Source organism: Mesoplodon densirostris, chromosome 2 (assembly GCF_025265405.1).
Source record: "Mesoplodon densirostris isolate mMesDen1 chromosome 2, mMesDen1 primary haplotype, whole genome shotgun sequence".
Taxonomy (NCBI): domain Eukaryota; kingdom Metazoa; phylum Chordata; class Mammalia; order Artiodactyla; family Ziphiidae; genus Mesoplodon; species Mesoplodon densirostris.
Window position 1 is genome coordinate 191845808 of NC_082662.1, and position 13458 is coordinate 191859265.

Below are 13458 nucleotides of genomic sequence, written 5' to 3' on the forward strand. Positions count from 1 at the left end.
CCTTACGGTTTTTCAGTAAGGATCTGGGTAGGATTCAAATAAGACTTAATTTACCTTAAATTAGCTAGTCTTCATTTATTCATCCATTAAAACATATTTTTTATTGAGCCCCGAAGATGTACCAGGCACCCATTTTAGGGACTAAGTCTGGAGTTTCAGAGACATCCACTGTTCACCTGGTGTTCCCCCTGGCGTGCCCATGCCCTGGGGGGCGGGTACTGCTTTGTGGTTCTGCATCTCAAGTCTCATCCTGGTGTGGGCTTCAGGTCCTCAGCCCCTCCCTGCAGGTTGGAAGCTGTCTTGGAGCACAGCCTTTGGACCGGGCTGTGCTCCTTGCCGTCAACCTGGGAGCCCCCATCCCCAGGGCTGGTCTCCGCAGTGACCTCTGCACGGAGGCAGACGGGCATCTGGCTGTGCAGGGGGCCCAGTCGAGAAAGACTCCTTTTTCCTAGAGAGAAGTCTCCCTCAGTCCCGAGCTGAGCACGCACTCTATCCCTGAGCGCGCAGGACAGGGACAGAGGTTGGCTCCCCGGCGGAGGCCTCCCCTCGGCAGGTCGCGGGGAGAGGGAAGGGGGACAAAGGAAGAGAGAGCACGGTCCAGGCTCGGGCCTTGAAGCCCTGCCCCCAGAGCGCCCGGCCCGCAGCTCAGCGCCCCGGGCTCCGCTGGAGCGGCCGCGGCGGAGAGGGGGCGGCGCCGGGCGGGGCGGTATATCCAGTCCGGCGGAGGGCGGGCCCGGCACTGCCTGGACCAGGACGCGCCGGGTGGAAGCGTCGGGAGCAGCAGCCAGGAGCCGTCTGGCGCGTGGCCGTCGCTCTGTGGGCACAGGGAGCCTCTGAGCACGAGAACAGCCCGCAGCCGCTGCCGCCCGCACGTCGCGCGCCCCGCACCTCGCACCTTGCCGCTCGCTCCCCGGGCCCGCTCCCCGCGCCCCGCGCCGCCATGAACAACTCGCCGCTCAAGACCGCCCTGGCCTACGAATGCTTCCAGGACCAGGACAACTCGACGCTGGCTCTGCCGTCCGACCAGAAGATAAAGACCGGCACGTCGGGCCAGCAGCGCGTGCAGGAGCAGGTGATGATGACCGTAAAGCGGCAGAAGTCCAGGACTTCCCAGTCGTCCACCCTGAGCCACTCCAACCGAGGTAAAGGCCGGATGCGCGCGTGGCCGGGCGGCGGGGCGCGTGGGGCGCGCGGGGCGCGCGCAGACCCCAGCAGCGCTCCCTCCCGCCGCCGGGTCCACTGAGCAGCCGCGGCCCGAGCCGCTCGGCGGCGCGCTCACGGTGTTAGGGGGTGGGGGCGCGGTGGGAGACGCAATCAGGGCCGTTCTCGGGGCCCAGGGCTTTCTGTTCCCGGGCCTGCTCCGGGGAACTGTCTCCGCGTCCTGTCTTACCCGGTCACCCGGGGTCGTGCGCCTCCCTCACCCTGCCCCATCTTGCCCGGACTTAGCTGCGGGATCCCAGTGGCTGGGGGGGTCCGGGAGGAGGGCGGTGCGTGGCTGCCGGGCGGGCAGGGAGTCACGGAGACCCGAGTGGAGGCCCAGGAGGGGCGGGGGGCCGGGAAGGTGGCGCAGGGAGCGGACAAGCCCGTGTGACTGCGCAGCGTGGTAGCGGGAGCCTCGCACCTGGAAGAGGCATGTGTGGTTTCAAGGTTGCCCCGGGCCAGTGCGGACCCTGGGGACTGAGGCCGGGAAGGGGTCCAGGATGCCCTCTTGCCCGTGGCTGAGAGAAACCCACTTTCCCACGGGATTCGCCCTGACCCACTCAGCTTGCCTAGAAACAAGTGTCTTAGGGGCAAGTAGGGAATTCGGTGGGCAAGGTTGGGAATCCCTCGACCCCGACCCCCGGCTTGCTGGGCCCTCGTGGTGGGCACTTGTCCATCTAGGTGCCGGCCTGGCCAGCCCTCTGCCCTCCACGGTAAGGTCCCCCACCGGGGGGCGGCCAGGAGAAAGGGGTAGGACCCCTGAAACGCAAGGAGGAAGGTATGATACCTGACAGGGCCCTTTGCGGAGGATTTTTAGACCAAACGCTTTCATACAAAGCATTCCCAGTGAGAATTACACACAAATCAGGGCACCTTCTATTTATTTATTTAAATGCTAATAAAGACGCTGCAGACTGCAAACCAGTACAGGTCATCCAAGATTTATTTATTGAAAAAAAGAGATATATTGATCAAGTCAGGTGTTCATGAGAGAGCGGGGAGAATGGGGGTAGTAAAGGGGGGGGACAAAGGAGATGAATCCTCACCGATTCTCCCACACACGCGTGTGTATGCGCGCACGCGCACGCACACACACACACACACACACCAGCTCACAATTTCAACCTCTGTGCCCCCGCCCAAGTGGCCCCTGTGTAGAGCTGAGGGGGAGAAAATGGCTGGCGGAGGACTCCCCTGCACCCCAAACCCAAAGGTCTGTGCGGCTGTGCCCCTTACCCTGGCCTGGGGCCCCTACTCCTCTCCTGCCAGACCCCCACTCAAGGTCACAGCCTCCAGAGCGCTTGCCCCCTTCCCTTTTGTTTGGTGCCTTGGTAGCTGCTTCCAGCCTTTTTTGGAAGTAGGTTTGGGAAACAAAGTGCCCCTCCTTTTGGCCTCAGCCCAGTCACAGCTCAACCCAACCTCCTCTCTCCCTTGCTGAAGACTCACCTGTCCCCATCCCACTCCCGCTCCGTCCCTCGCCTGAGCTTGAGGCTCACAGCTCCAGAAAAGTCTCAGACCAGCCCCGGTGCCCCAGACACCCCCTCTAATTCCCCCCGATGGGGCGCTGGCTGAGCACTGTGCCCCTGGCCTCTCTCTTTGTGGGTGACATCCATCTCTCTTCTCTCCACTTCTCCATCCCAAGGTCCTCCGGGGGCAGCAGGCAGGGGTGGACTCTAGTGTGTCCCTCTCTGAGAGCTGACCCTGTAAGCATGTCCCCTCTACCCTTGGCTCTGACCAGTTTCCCCAGCGACACTGTAGCTGGGAGAGGCCGTCAGGCCACCTGCGGCTGGTGTTTCTGGTTTATCTGGCTTTGTCTCTTCGACAGCGCCACCCAAGCGTCCCCCGGTTTGCTCTGTGACTGCCTCTCCCCGCTTTGGTCCCTCTTTGTCCTGTTGGTTTCACTCCATGTGTCTGGAGGGGTGATTGGCGGCTGTGAAAGGACCACGCCCCAGGCCATCCCCTTCGCCCCCTGGACAGACTCGGATTCTCTTTCAGTTGCCTGAGAGAGAAGAGCAGGTTCCTCTGGGGTCTTTGATTCTCCTGGCCCCCCGCCCTGAAGAAGGCCACGTGTGTCCCACTGCCCGCAGAGGAGCTGCCTCTCTCTGTAGCCCACGGAGTACGGTCAGGAATCAGCCACCCAAGATCCTGGCAGTAGGAGTGTCTTTTGTTTGGAGCCGGCCCGTAGGGCTGCCTTCCATCCTGTCAGGGAGGGGCCTTGAGCCGCCGAGGGCTGCGTGTGGGACCGCATGGGAGAAGCCTGGCATGAACACCCGTCTCTGCCGTGCCCTCCCCAAAACCCGGGCCCAGACACATGGCCCACCCTGTCAGGCAGTCCCCGGTTAGGGAGGGGTTCTCTGGGGCCTGGAGACCCTGCAGGAGGAGGCTGCTCGGGACCTGCCCACCCATCTTTTCCTGAATGGGGCCCCTGAGCATTGCTGCCCACGCTTCCCGAGGATCCCCGTGGGCAGCGGGTGTAAGACCACGTGGGAAGCGGGAGGAACCCGGGGACGTGGCTGCCCAGCCGGAGATCGGGGCTGGGAAACATGACCTCCTTGCGGCGGGCAGGGAGCCCCTGCGGGGTGGACCGTGGGGTGAGGGACTGGTGAACTGTCATCTGGCCCGAGAGGAGACGCTGCCATATTCACGCCCCTTATACTCCGCTTGGAATCTCTTCCTAAAGCTGAACCCAAATCTCCTCTGATCCAAGTCTGAAGACACAGCTGCCACACACACACACACACACACACACACACACACACACACCTCTACACACACACACACAGGGATGGACATCTAGTGTGGCAGTTGCTGGTGACGATGTTTTACCCTGGACCCCCCTCGGGGGGCTGAGCCCAGGCCCCAGCATGCTCCTGCCCTCGGTCCGACACTTAGGCTTAGTGGTGGCCACACACAGGCCATGAGGAGGAGAAGCAGGATTCCAGCAGAGCTGGGGTTGAACACACCCCGGTGTGCTTTGGTGTTTCTGTTCTGTACACGTGCCCAGAAAAGGGCAGCGACTGCGCCTGCGTGTCAGGTGAGGTTGGGCTGAACTCCTCCCGTCCAGGCCAGGGCGGCGTGTCCACGAGCGCCCCGCCGGCCTGGGTGGAGGGCAGAACATCCCCTGCGATGTTCGAGGGGCAGGAGCTGGGCTGCGGGACAGTCCGGGGGCCCAGACATCTCCGTGCCCTCTTCCGACAGTTCTTCTTATTGTCTAACTTAAATTCCTCTTGCTGTGGGCCTCGCCCTGCTGGGCGCCCTGGATGGGAGGGATTTAGGGGGTGAAGTAAAGGCGTTTCTGAGGCCGAGAGACAGTGTGCTTCCTTTCTGAAGCTTTTCATGCTAAGGAACAGGTGTAAGTGCAGAAGCAGCTAGAAGAGGCAGGAGCCTTGTGAGAGGCAGGTTCACAGACACCCCTTTCTGTGAGGGCCTGTGGCTAGCAGGGACGGGGGTGTGGGCAGAGGCGTTTCGGGCAACCTCTGCCCCTGGGACAGCCCTTCGGCCAGGCTGGCCAGGGTCCCGAGGGCCTTCTCCAGGTGGAGTCTGGTCTTGGGTCGGGGTGGGTGGAGAAGGCCCCCAGCAGACACACACACAGAATGTACAGCACAGAGTGTGTCGAGCAGGTAGACCGAGTGCTGACACGGCTCCGAGGGAGAGTGGGGGCGCCGGGGTGGGACGTGGGAGGTGGGTCTTCTCCAGGAGGAGCTGGTTTTGTGCAGGGTTTGGGCTCCAGGGAGAGGCTTGGCTGAGAAGGAAAGCAGGAATGTTTCAGGCGTGGCAGGTGTGACCCATGGAAAGCTTGGGGGTGGAAGGATGAGTCATCCCTGCGAAGGTTCACCCGTCCCAGGGGTGAAGGAATCCCGGGGGTCCTGACAAAGGGCTGCCCAGTGACACAGGGAGAGTCAGGCCGCCATGCAAGGCCGAAGGGAAGGGGCACCGGGATGCTGCCGTGGACAGGGTGGGTTTTCTGAGATGGCTTGTCACCCGGAGCAGTGACCCTCAGTGAGGCTTGCAGCGAAGGGAGCGGCCAGCGATGCTGGTCCACAGGGAAGGCAGACCTTTGCTCTCTGACCCCGGGCTTCTGTGGGAGGGCAGATGCCTCGAGGCAGACACACAGTTGGGCCACACGGAAAGGCCCATGGGCCCTTCCAGCGACGACAGCGGGTGCAGTGCTCCCTGGGAGGTGGGGTGACTGTGGGGCAAGCTGGTGCTGGGACCACCCTCCCTTCCCATCCCTGGACCAAGAATCCTCCCTGAGAATATAGCCTTGGGCGTTCTGGCTCCAGTCTCTCCCCGGTTCACCCACCCTCCAGGGACCTCTTTGGGTGGGAGGGGGACCTGGTTGAGTGGAGGCAAGGACCCCAGTCCCCTGCTGTGGTTATGGGGACACTGAGCCTCAAGGCACCAGAGCTGGGCAGGGGGATTGCACCTCACCGTACCCTGCCCTGAGGACAAGCAGCCTGGGGCACGGGGACCAGGTGGGGGTCATCAGGAAAGGCTTCCTAGAAGTGACGTCCAGAGAGGTCGAGGGGCCAGTGGAGAAGTGCAGGCCATCAGAGCTGTCCCGTCACTCTCAGTGAGAAGCTCCATGTTCTTCCTCCTGAACTTGACTTTCAGAGGGTGGTACTTCCCAACCAGAGACCCCCCAGGGTCAGGAGAGGGAGCGCTCGCTTCTGCTGTGGGAGCAACAGTCTCACAAATGACTTGCCTCCCGCCTGCACCCCTTCGGGTATCTGGCACACTGCAAGGTGTGACTGCAAGTGTGTAAGGTCTCTGGACTCCCCACCCTCGAAGCCTCGGCCCAAGGGCAGCTTCCTCCTGCCAGAGAAGCAGTGCTGGCTGGTGTGATGGCAGCCACATTCTCACAAGGAGGCCAAGCCAAGCAGCTCACGGTCGGGAGTCAGGTAGTTTGACCCCTAGTTGCAGGTGATCTTGGGGAGATGCCTTCAGGAGTTGCCTGGAAGGGCCTGGAGGCCTTGGCCCAACCAGAAGTGAGAGTTACAACCCACACCTGTCATCACCACAGTCCCCCCTGGGTCACAGGGACTGGCCTTGGGATGATAGGGTACTCCAGAGGTCATCTGCCTCCATGGCAGAGAACTCCCCGCCTGTCACACAGAGGAGAATGAGAGGGAGGCGGGCAGGTGCAGGGTGTCGGGGAGGACATGCTTCACCTGATGACCAAGAAGGCGAGTGACATCACTGCTGACAGACTCCTTCCCGAGCAGGGCGGAGGCTCCGTGGGAGCCTGCCCTCCACGGAGCCTCCTGGGGACGCCTCTCCCAGAACTCTGTGTCTGTCACCACCCCAGATTTTCCATCCAAAGCAGCTGGCTGACCCACGCTTGCCCTTGAGTGAGAAATCCCTGCCCAAGTGAACCCTGCCCTGCCCTGCCCTGGAAGGGATGTCAGGAGTGGGCTGGACGGAGGGGAGAAGGACGGGACGCTGGCTGTCGGCCACCGGGGTTCCTGGCTGCGGCCCCTTTTCTCGGTGAGAGCGAGTTCTGGGGGTCCACGCCCATGAGGTTGCCTCCAGACCCTCCTGACGAAGGCAGCTTTTCCAGAGCTTCTGGAGAAAGGAAGAGGCACGAGCTGCCTGCATACAGCAGGGAGCTTGGAGTAATTCAGAGCCTCAGGGGCGTCCCTTCTGGAGCCAGGCCTGGGCCTGGGGCTTTCTGGGGTGGGGACACCTCTGGGGGACCCTGAGCCGGGCAGCAAAGGAGGTGGTGATGTAGCCTTTGATGCCCAGACTTCCTCCTTGCTGAGCCCTGTTTCTAGAGAAGAGAGGTCAGGCTTCTCTGAATGGCGTCAGGCACAAGTCACTATAATCACACAACCACGCGACCTTGAGGTACAGAGAGGCCACACCCCTCTTTCTATAGAAGAGGAAGCCGAGGCCCAGAGAAGGCAAGCGCCTTGCCCAAATGCCAGAGCCAGGACCAATTCCAACACCACTAGGCGCCCAGGGCAGGGGGTCTCTGCCACAGCCAGCAGCCCCCGTGGCCCGTTGATCCTCCATGATGGGGGGCGTGGAGAATCAGGGGCACTGCCCGTCCTGTGGGCTGTTGGGGGTCACAGGAGGCGGCACCAGGCAGGGACATCGGCCACAACCCAAAGCTGCCCCTCTGCTCTGTCTTCTCCCCCCAGCTCAGATGCTGCAGCGCCCACCCCCAAAGGCTTGGGAACCTGAGGGGGCACAGCCGATGGGGAGGGGTGAATTGAGCCAGGTGGGATCGCGGCCGGACCCTTCCCCTGATGCTGGGGTCAACCCCCTCTCCCTGGATCGACTTTCCCCAGGGGCCATCGCTTAGTAAGAGTGTAGCACCACCCTTGCTCCGGATGCCCAGGCCATGGGGCCATGGTTCCTAGTCTAGGAAATGGGGCACCAGGCAGGATGTGACCTGGGGTACGGACAGCAGGACAGCCTCTTGGGTGGGGCCCGGTTGCACGTTTTGAACTTGGATTTACAGACGGTTGCGATTCAGTGGCTGTGGCCGAGGAAGGAAGGCAGCCTCGGCACGGGACACGGTGTGAGCAAAGCCCCGGGCAGGTCACTGTCAGCCACGCTTCAAGGGCAGCAGGACAGCAGGCAGAACTGGGCTGTCCTTTCGGGTTCCCCAGCCATCCGGTGAACGAGCCTAGCGTCCAGGCTGCCTTCTGAAATCCAAAGCCACTTTACCCTTAATAATTGTAATGACACTGTGTCCTCCCCGGAGCCTGTCATCTGTGGGCCCCCAAGCACTCGGAGAACAGTTAATTAATCCTCACCGGGCCTTTGAGGTTGGTGGCCGCTCCCCCTGCAGCAGCTGGGGCACCTGGGAGATGCAGGAGGGGGGCGGAAAGCTGGGCTCGGGGACCAGAGTCCCGCGTGGCGTTGGCCCCGGACCCTCCGGAGCTGCCCTGCGGCCCTGAGGCTCTGGAGCTGCATGTGGAGCTCCGGGCTGTCGTCCATGAGTGGGAAGGCCATCCTTGTGGCACTCGGAGTTGTGATTCCCTGGACCGGGAGGACGGGGGCCTCAGGCCCTCCAGGTCAACTCGTGACCTGTGGGTGTCAGCCCACCCCCGGCCACAGGGGTAGACCCCCAGGAAGGGGTTGGCCGAGGCCCTCGGAGCTGACCCTGCAGCCATCTGGCTGTGGAGGGGCGGGTGGAGAGAGGGGGAAGACGAGCAGAAGGCTGGTTCCCCGTCCTCCTCCTCCAAGGCCTCAGCCCTGGTCTCCTCCGAGGGCCGCAGGGCACCAGATGCAGAGGGGACGCCGTGGGCAGGAGGGCTGTGGGGAGCGAATGGCCTAACCGCTGCCCTTGTCCTAAAGGTTCCATGTACGATGGCCTGGCCGACAATTACAACAGCTGCGGGACCACCGGCCGGACCAGCTACTACGCGAAGTTCCTGGCGGGGAACGGCTCGTGGGGCTATCCGGTAAGGAGCTGCTTCCCGCAGGGCGTGGGTTCAGGCTTTGTGGAGGAGAAGGCGTGTCCTGGTTGCCGAGACAGCGATGCGGGGTGGGAAGGGTCCCCGAGGGGAGGCCCCCCAGCTCTGATCGGGTCCGTTTGCTTGGCCATCATTTCACACGTGGCTCTTACAGCAGCCTCCTGTCTGACTGGATATTTCTGAATGTCTCAGATGAGAACATTTTAGAAAAAGCATAAAGAAAACATCATATTTTTTTAAAAGTCCATTTCCCAATATATCTGATTTGATCATAGATTTGAAAGAAGTTTGAATTCTTATGGTCCAGTCATGTATAGATTAGATGTTTCTAGAAAAATCCCGAAGGGACCCTCTCCTCAGTATGTGCTGATGACCAAGGATGTGTGCCCAGGGGGGAATGTGGCTTGAGTTTGTAAGTTGGACAAACCCACGTTCAGATTCTAGCTGTGTTACTGCTGAGCATGTGACCTTGGGCGAGATTCTTCTACCTCTGGGTCTCAGTTCCCCTACATGTAAAATGGATATAACAAAGTCTACCTCTGGGGATTGTTGTCAGGACTAAACGAAATAATGTGCATTTAAAAAAAAACCTGATTGGGCTTCCCTGGTGGCGCAGTGGTTGAGAGTCCGCCTGCCGATGTAGGAGACATGGGTTCGTGCCCCGGTCCGGGAAGATCCCACATGCCGCGGAGCGGCTGGGCCCGTGAGCCATGGCCGCTGAACCTGCGCGCACGGAGCCTGTGCTCCGCAACGGGAGAGGCCGCAACAGTGAGAGGCCCGCGTACCGCAAAAAAAAGAAAAAGAAAAAAACCTTATTATAATCATTCTTAAGAATTTTTTTTAAAAATTAGCATGAGTAGAGATTATCCTAGATCCTTTAATCCTGGCCCTGTCACTGTGTTTCTGTGTGATCTCATCCCGCCATGCCCATCCACCCATTACTGAACAAATATCCCTTTAGCCCTAACTCTCCACCAAGCCCCAAGGCAGGTGCCCTGGTTCAGCCATACAAGCCCACGCAGGAGTTTTCTCCTACTCCACAATCGGGGTGTTGGGCTAGGTGACACCCAGGTTTTCTCCCAGTCTGCAAATTCTATGACTTTCCTTTAGTTTTGCTAATTTCAACATTAGCCTGTATTGTTCTGGAAATTCTTCTGTGAGGCCCTTCAGGCCTGTGCAGCTGGGGATAAAGACTGCTTCTCCATGGGACTCTGGGCTCCGTCTGCTTGGGCCTCAGGTTTTAGCAGCTTTTGCTTTGAGTCCACATTGTTCACAGATGTCGGGGTCCCAGGCAAGAGAGAGGTGGGAGGTTTATGAGTTTAGGTGTTCTTTGTCATCCGCTTGATTCCTTCCTACCTGCGTTCTTACTGGGGCTGATTTGGGAGGATTTGTCTCTCTTGCATGCTACAGGTTTAACTAGGTTTGCTGTGAATTTACTTCCCTCCCTTTTTCCTGATTCTTGATGTCAGTTGATACCCTCAGTGCTGATAACTGATAAATACAGTTGACTGAGCCCAGTAGGCTGGCAGACCAGACATAGATGTGAGTAAAGGGCTTTGACAGAAAGACTGATGACCAGGCAGAATCTGAGAAGATGACTTTGTAATGCCGTGAAAAGGATTAGGAGAGACCCAAGGAGGGCAGGTCCCAGGATGGGACCAGCAGTCAGATGAGTAATCATGCTGACTGCGCAGATGTTATGTGTCTTTACAACGTTGCGTTGCCCAATTAGAACTTGGCGCTTGGGTTCCCGCCCTGGGCCTGCTGCTCTCTGGCTCTGTGACTTTAGATCAAGCTCTGATTTCTCTGGGTATCAGTGTTCTCATCTGCGCGTGCTTCACCTCCACTCAGGGGTTGACGTGTTAAATTAACCGGGACGTGTCATCAGATGGGCAGTGAGGGGTTATTACATGTGGCGATGTGTAACCAGGACCTGCAGGGAACTCGTTCTGAGGGCCTTCTTGGGAGAACCTGTGTGCAGCTGGGTTGAGCACTGCTTCTGGTCCATTAACTCGATCCTCACCAGCTCCCAGCTGCCCTTACGCCCTCCCTGTGACTGTTTTCTGACGCCCGGTGAGAATTCCTTCCTTTCCCGAACCCCAAGGCCCAGCCCTCCTCGCTCCTTCTCTCTGCCGGCGGGATTTCAGAGTGACTCAGTCAGGAGCTGCCTGGGCGCGTCCCAGCTCGCTTAGCTCAGGAAGGGCTGTGGGACACGGGGATTTGGTGGAGGGAGGGGGATGGGTGGGAGGATTGATGCTGGAGCCGAGCACGTCAGCCATGATGGCAGAACCGCTAGTCAGGACTTAGGGGAAGGGGGGCAGGGGGCAAGGCAATAGAGGTGCCATGGGATTTTCCCAGGGATGGCATAGCTGAGCCAGGGGAGTTCAGTGCCCCCGCTCCCAAGAAACCAGCGCAGAGGGCAGGGGGAGGGAACAGGACACGCGGACCCTCCTCAGAGGAGCCTCCGCCTGCCCTGGGAGGACCGCAGACAAATCGAACGCAGGTGTCGGTTGCTGAGCTGGAGGACTCCAGCTGTGCTGCTGTTGCCGGAAGTGTTTCTGGAACCTCTAAAAAAATTTTTTTTATAAAATATAATTGTTGTTACTGCTACTTTAGGGGCCGTCTAAGAAAACCAGCCCCATTTCTGTGTTGTCAGGACCTGTGTTTGAGCAGAAATGATATTAAGCCCTCTGAGAGCCTCACTCCTCGGATTTGTCTTCAGTTTCAAATATCCAATCAACTTCAAGTAACAAAGATTGGTCACCACTGACTGTATATTTTATTTAAATAGGCAAAGGATCTGTGGGCACTTCCACAAAGAAAGTTCTAAAAATGTCTAAAAAGCAGTGGTGTTACCTTATGATTTTACCTTATATTCTATTTCAGCAATCGTCTTCTAATTTAAAGAAGCAGATGAGATATATCTCATCATGCTCTCTATAGTCTATGATCCCTTATATCACAAGATAAGAAAATTGAATATAGACGGTCTTGTAATAGAATGAAACAAAGTCAGTCTGACACACAAAAAGCATCAGGGACTTAAGGAAGAGAAGAACCGGTCCCGAGAAAGTCGTTGGCCAGTCGTTCTCTGTTCTCTTCTGGCCGCTCCAGCCTCCTGGTCCTCGGAGACCTTACCTGCTTGTCAGCATCCCTGGAGCCCAGAGGCCCAGGGAGGAGCAGGGGCGCTGGGGCCAAGGGTGGGGCACGTCCAGCCCCGTTTCTCAGATGAGCAGACTCAGCTCTCCTGTCCCAGCTCTCAGAACCAGACTCGGGGACTATTAGAGACCAGCAAGGTTGGCATTTCATAGTTGAGGACACTCAGGCCCAGCAAGGACGGGTCACACGGCTGGTTAACAGGAGAGCACACGAGACCCCTGGCCTCCTAACTCCTAACCTGATGGAGTTTCCTTTCATCGCTCCAGACACTTGCGCTCTTTTGTTGGTCATTTTATGGGATGTTTTCTGGCGTTTTTTTTTTTTTTTTTTTCAGTCTCAATATTTTAACACGATAGCATGTTCTGGGGGCTTGGAACAGACGCATGAGTCCAGATCCCTTCACTTCCTCCCTTCCGTCCCCCAGCCAAGCCTCCTCTTTCCTTGATGAGTCAGCCTCACACAAGAGATGCGGGGCAGGGGCCCCTTTTTCCTTCCTAGACTCAAGCTGGAGCCACTCAGCTGTGGGGGTCAGGGTGGGCTACCAAGTAAAACATAAAGAAATGCAATATTTGCGACATACTGATCCTACAATGTTATTTGTTGTTTACCTGATATTCAAATGTAACTGGGTGTCCTGCCTTTTTATTTGCTGGATCTGGCGTTCCCTAGGTCAGGGTGTATTTCCACTCATTCCCTGTAATAAAAACAAGACTCCCTAAGTGCCCCTCTCCTAGGTTGGGGACCCAGGCAGGATTACTTTAGGGGAGCAAAGGGAGGCTGACGGCCCCCCTGAGGTCCTTGTACGGGGCACTTTGACCACGTCCCCTGGGTCAGCTGACAGCAGGTTGAGAGAGGAGGGGGCAGGGAGCACTGAAGGCACAGCCCTTCCGTTCCAAAGCTGAACATGGGCTTCTGTCACATGGGTTTGTCCTGGATGAAGTTGCGGCAGGTGGACATTTCAGCTTCCAGGGAAGGTTCTGGATTAAGAGGAGGGTCTCCTTTTCTACCGCCTCCAGCCCCGAATGGTTTTCCTATTTACAAATCGAGAAGCACATCTAGAGCGCTTACGTCCCTCTGGGCGTCACATGGAGTGAAATGTGCTTTGGTTATGGACGGGCCGAGAGCGTCTTGCCAGGAGCCGATCCCACGCGTGCAGCAGCTGCCAAGCGGTCTGGGCCAAGGTATCCCGTGGGGGCATCGTGCTGAATCCCTTCGCCGTGCTCAGTTACACCAGCCCAGCGCTCGGGGCGGGGGCAGGCCAAGACTCCCCAGGAGAATGGCCAGAGGAAATTCTGCCTTCATCCTGGTCACTGACCCCATTTCTCTACTTTAATCCAGGGTTAAGGGAATTTCCTTGTGGTCCAGTGGTTAGGATTCCAAGCTGCCACTGCGGGGGGCACGGGTTCAATCCCTAGTCGGGGAACTGAGATCCGGCATGCTGCACGGGGAGGCCAAAAAAAAAAATTATTAAAAAAAAAATCCAGGACTTGCTAGCAAATCTTCCTCCCAGCCTCTTCTCAGCTGTACTTGCTTAACTGATGTGTCAGTATTTGATGATCCCATCACGACAGGGTCTCCTGGACCACGTGCTGGGGACCCTCTCCCTGAGGGGGACTGGTCCTGCCCACCCCAGACCCAGAGACACCTGGGTGGCCCTCTTCTGTAGATGAGA

General features: G+C 58.5%; 1 protein-coding gene across 1 annotated transcript in view; it reads left to right on the forward strand.

Annotated features, from left to right (window-relative positions):
- Window positions 1–755: 755 nt before the first annotated feature.
- Window positions 756–13458, forward strand: part of PKP1 (plakophilin 1) — a 39196-nt gene continuing 26493 nt past the window's right edge. The window contains exons 1-2 of the mRNA XM_060088691.1: window positions 756–1142; window positions 8509–8615. Of these exons, the coding sequence (XP_059944674.1) occupies window positions 941–1142; window positions 8509–8615 (309 nt within the window). The 5' untranslated portion in view covers window positions 756–940. The remainder of the gene's footprint in view (window positions 1143–8508; window positions 8616–13458) is intronic.